Source organism: Silene latifolia, chromosome 6 (genome assembly GCF_048544455.1).
Source record: "Silene latifolia isolate original U9 population chromosome 6, ASM4854445v1, whole genome shotgun sequence".
Taxonomy (NCBI): Eukaryota; Viridiplantae; Streptophyta; class Magnoliopsida; order Caryophyllales; family Caryophyllaceae; genus Silene; species Silene latifolia.
Window position 1 is genome coordinate 8,769,967 of NC_133531.1, and position 4,772 is coordinate 8,774,738.

The window sequence follows — 4,772 nt, forward strand, 5'->3', positions numbered from 1 at the left end:
TGGAGTCGAAAATTATTAGTTTCATTACCTTCATATATTCGGAAAGAATTTTCTTTCGATATGAACATTATTTAATGGAATAACAAGAACCTAGTTCTGCAGTCACTAGTTTACACAGGCAGAACTTAAGCTCAAAAATGGCATGAAAATGCCGAAGAATAAATGTTGTCCAAAATAACAGTTTTAATTAGCACCTGTAAGACTAATTTTTTTGGTACTACTAACAAAATTTCTATTCGGCTCAACATGTCCAAGATGATGATCGCTTAATCAACGGTTTGCTTAACTTGTCTTCCTCGTGAGAGACCATATTCAAGTGAGACGGGTCCTCTAACATCATTTTTGCCACGAGATATCCAGCAATGGACCATGTCTGGAACTTGCGAGCTTGTTTGCCAATAAATCTACCATGTTTTCCATCATAGTATTCTGGCCACCCGTCTTTGAGCAGACGTTGCTCAGTAAGATCGATGGCCTTTCTTGCAATCTGTGGTCGCCCGGTCTTGATGCAAGCAGCTGTCAGCAGCCATAGTAGAACTGCAAGGACATCCAAGAATTAAAGGCCAGTTAGCAAAGAGCAAATAAAAAAGTTAAAAATGTACAGTAGATTTAGTATGGCAAATCGTGTGCCAGCGAAAAACTTACGCAACACATAAACATTGACAATTACTCCCTTTGTTAAAGTCGTTTGTTCATCTATATGATTAAAATTAGGCCTGATAAATGCGGCATTCGGGTCGGGTCACATTAGGTCGGGTCATTGTCGGGTCAATAACTTATCGGGTCACTTTCGGGTCGGGTCTTTTTTTGGTCGGGTCATTTCGGATCGGGTCATTTTGGGTTGGGTCGTTTGGGTCATTTCGGGTCATGATTTTGCCTTATTAAGTCATTTCGGGTCATTTTGGGTCACTTAAATCGGGTCACTTTGGGTCTGGTCATTTTCGGGGCGGGGCACTTCGGGTGTGTCGGGTCACTTTCGGGTGATGCATTTCGGGTCATTTTCGGGTCTCGGGCCAGCCTGGTCGGGCCGGGTCATTCGGGTCTGGTCAGCTTGCCAGGTCTAATTAAAATACCCTCACAAAAGGAGATAAAAGGTAAAGCATATTGATCGGAATGGAGGGAGTACTTGATCACCTAACAAAGAGGAGAACAAAACTACATAACGAGAATTTGAGTATGGTGATGGTGAAACTACAGTAAACCTCTATAACGCGCAAAATCCATTAATGCAGAAGCCAAAATAAGCAAGAAAAGAGAGAAACCTGGCCAGGATCCACCATTATGGTAACTCCATCTGGTATTTTTAGGATCACATCCAGTAACGATCCGCCATTCATGACTTTCTATAGCAGGATAGCATATTTTCAAAGGCATTTCTCCTATCAACTCTTCCCACCGTTCTTCAATAAGATCCATAATAGCCATGGATTGTTCATGAGTTGCAAGAGAACATAGGATGGCAATGCAATTGCCTAAGGCAAACCATCGAAAATCCATCCTGGCAGGGCTTACATTGCCGATAAAGTAACCACCACGACAAGGCATAAAATCAAAAACCCACTCTGGAATTGAATCGGGAATGACATTAAACTTATTCACCGCTGTATGAGAATATTCCTCTGTTTTATAGCGGTAGATGTCATTAAGTTGCTGAAAATCAAGCCAAAAGTAGCTTCTCATGTGGTAACTTAACGCGTTTAGACGCTTTTGTATTCTTTCAATACATTCTTTTCCTTCTGCATCATGTTTAAGCAAGGCTACCGCACATCTCAGAGACATAAAGAAAAGTGCTTGAATCTCGATAGGATAGCCATAAATTCCCTGCAAGATGATCATAATTATAAAATGGATATCTCATGTCGGAAATTATAGCAGACATTAACAGGTTTAACAATAATCGCAACATTCGCAAGTACCAAAGCTGAGCATGCAGTGTATTACAAACAAAATTGAGAAAAAACAGATGTCTGATCATTTTACAGGTGAAAAGAAGTTAGATGTGAAAACATCTAGACATGATAGAAGTTATATTCACTGAAGAACATATTCAATATCAAAATTTTAAATTCGGAAAAATAAAGAAGCAATATTTGGCAGTTTTTTGCTTAATAAACTCAGACATGCATCATTCCAATATTTTACCATTCTCCGATCAACCATTGAGCAACCATCTGCACATAATAGGGTGGGAAAAGTATCAAACCCCTCTGACAAACATAACGTCAAGATAAGCTTGATACCCTTTTGACATTCCGGTGATTCTGACAGTGACATATCTCCTGTTGACTTGGTATACGCACGAAGCAGAATAATCCACCAGAAGCCCGAGTCAACTGGAGCAACTCTCCCTATGGCACTCTCACCAAAGTCTGCAACTATAGTGTCTGTTTTTCGGACAGGATCATGAAGCACCTTGAAGCTGGCTGGCATCACGCCTTCCCCAAGTTTAAAACGGTCGACTCTCTTTTCCCATGCTTGAAGCTGAAGTGTCTTTAATAGAAAATTTTTAACTATATCTGGCTCACCATTCATAAGAAATGCTAGCGCACTAGGCACAAAATCTCGTACAAAAACCTGCACGATTAACCATATTCACAAACTGTTTACTACGACTCTCTTCCACTAATCGACAGCAAATTCCAACCTCTTAAAAGTTAAAAATACTACTCCGGACAAAGCTGTGCGTGTAAAATAGAAGTTCCGATCAAAACTAACATCTTATAGCTTAAATAAACATTACCTGATCATAATTGAGAACTTCCTCTGAGGCATGGTCATAAGCAGCAATTGTGCCTACAGGCTGTCCTCTGAAGTGCACCATAGATCTTCGGAGAGCATCCCAAGCTTCAGCGACCATAGGATGGGGATCAAAAGAATTCCTGGCAGAGGAAGCAGGGGTATGGAAACCTGACCTTGCACCAGGGGAGTATAAATTTTCGAAGTTGTCCACACTCCCTTTATTTAAACCAACGGATAACTCGCTCAAAGATCTCTCGTCACATGACCGCTGCCTCTCAATATTTAGCTTTGGCTTATCAAGAAGCTTTAAGAGCTCAAAATCATCCAAGTCGGAGATTGATGCACGAGAGCTTACCTTTCTAAGCCCAACTTCATCCATGTTTTCTAAAAGCCTTGCTCAAAGACACCCCTTTACAGCAGTCTACATATTTATAAGGAAATTTGATCGGAATATGACTTGGTCAAATTACGAAAAGTTTGAAAAAAGTCTCAGGATAAGCTCTCCAAAATTGAAATACAAGATCTCAATGATACTCACTTCCACTAACATATCCATGTTCAAAGCAAGAGCACACGTATCTTGAACACACACATACTCATCCGTCCCAATTATTGGTTTATCTTTGATTAAAGTACTTCCCACAAAGTAAATAAAAGGTAAACAAATGACTGAGACAAAGGGAGTATATTTGTATACAGTGACTCTCTACAACATTCATAGTTTCTTTTTATAACATATGTCACCAACAATAGGATCTCGTCTTATAAGGGTTCAAGGGTGTCCTTAGGCATACAACCTTGTTCGCGTAAATTAAGAAACGATATCTACATATCCCCCATTACAACAAGTACCACAAACCATTACTTAGAAACAATATTTATACCTAATTGAGTAATTTCCACATATCCATCTTTACAAAAAAAAACCACAAGCAGTTTATCCATACCATGAGTCACGACTCTCCGAGGTTCAAATATACGCAACCTTATCCATAACCAGGTAAATAAACCTAATAACAAGTATTAACAACACAGCACACTATGCGGCTATGCGCTACAAAACACAGGATACCTACAAGTCGACAACTAAAGACATTCCGATCATTTGTTTATCTTTGATTAAAACACGTCTCACAATGAATAAAAATGCAAACAAATGATTGAGACGGTTTGAGTATACACAAAATACGTCACTAAGAACAAATTCCGCAACATTTCGATTAAAAATCGATGATCACAACAATGACTAAATCACTTAAACCCTAAATAAATCGAATATTAACATATTAATAACACAAAATTATAAAAACATAATCGAATTAAATATACATAAATACAATGGAGTAACATCAGATCTATAGAGCAAAACAGAGATCCCAAAAATAAAATTGATAAAATTAAAATATATTCCGTAATAGATTGAAGAGAGTTATTAATTACCTCGAGATAAAGGGAAGATAATGAGTTAAATTTTCCCGGCGAAATTAACGGTGAAATTGCCGGCGATTTTCGCCGGAGGAATTGTAGAGGAGAAGAGGAAGAAGGGAAAAAAAGAGCATGGTTGGTGGAGTTGGATTATATATAGTGTTGTGGTGATTGGTGAGGGAATGAAACATTTCGGATGAGGGTGGAACTCGTAGTCCTTCTTTAAAACCGTCTTAACTTTACTTAAGACAGCTTTTACGGCCAATTAAAATAGAGTTAAAAAAAATAAGAGGGTTTTAAGTTTTAAGTAAGATCCAATGACCCATTGATTTGATAAATTCTTGGTGAAAAAAGAATATATAAATTTTAACATTGTACAACCACTATATATTTATATTTAAGTGTATAAGTTCAGAAACTTTACAGCATAACTCAGATTTTTAAAAATAGTACTCGAAAACTTTAGTACAAAGCTTGGATTCTAAACCATACAACTAGTGGTATAGTCTATCAATTGTTCGATGATTGTGGATGTATATAATCCTCTTATATACTAAGAAAATAATAATTTTCAAATGTTTTCCTCCAATAGAATCTCGCTAAATATG

General features: G+C 37.8%; 1 protein-coding gene across 1 annotated transcript; it reads right to left on the reverse strand.

Moving 5' to 3' along the window:
- LOC141586245 (putative alkaline/neutral invertase D) lies at window positions 1-4,330 on the reverse strand. Its single transcript, XM_074407417.1, has 5 exons — window positions 4,180-4,330; window positions 2,741-3,160; window positions 2,143-2,574; window positions 1,263-1,821; window positions 1-537 (listed from the first exon to the last, which is right to left on the reverse strand). The coding sequence occupies exons 2-5, from the start codon at window positions 3,116-3,118 to the stop codon at window positions 242-244; spliced, it is 1,665 nt and encodes a 554-aa protein (XP_074263518.1). The 5' UTR covers window positions 3,119-3,160; window positions 4,180-4,330; the 3' UTR covers window positions 1-241.
- Window positions 4,331-4,772: the final 442 nt, after the last annotated feature.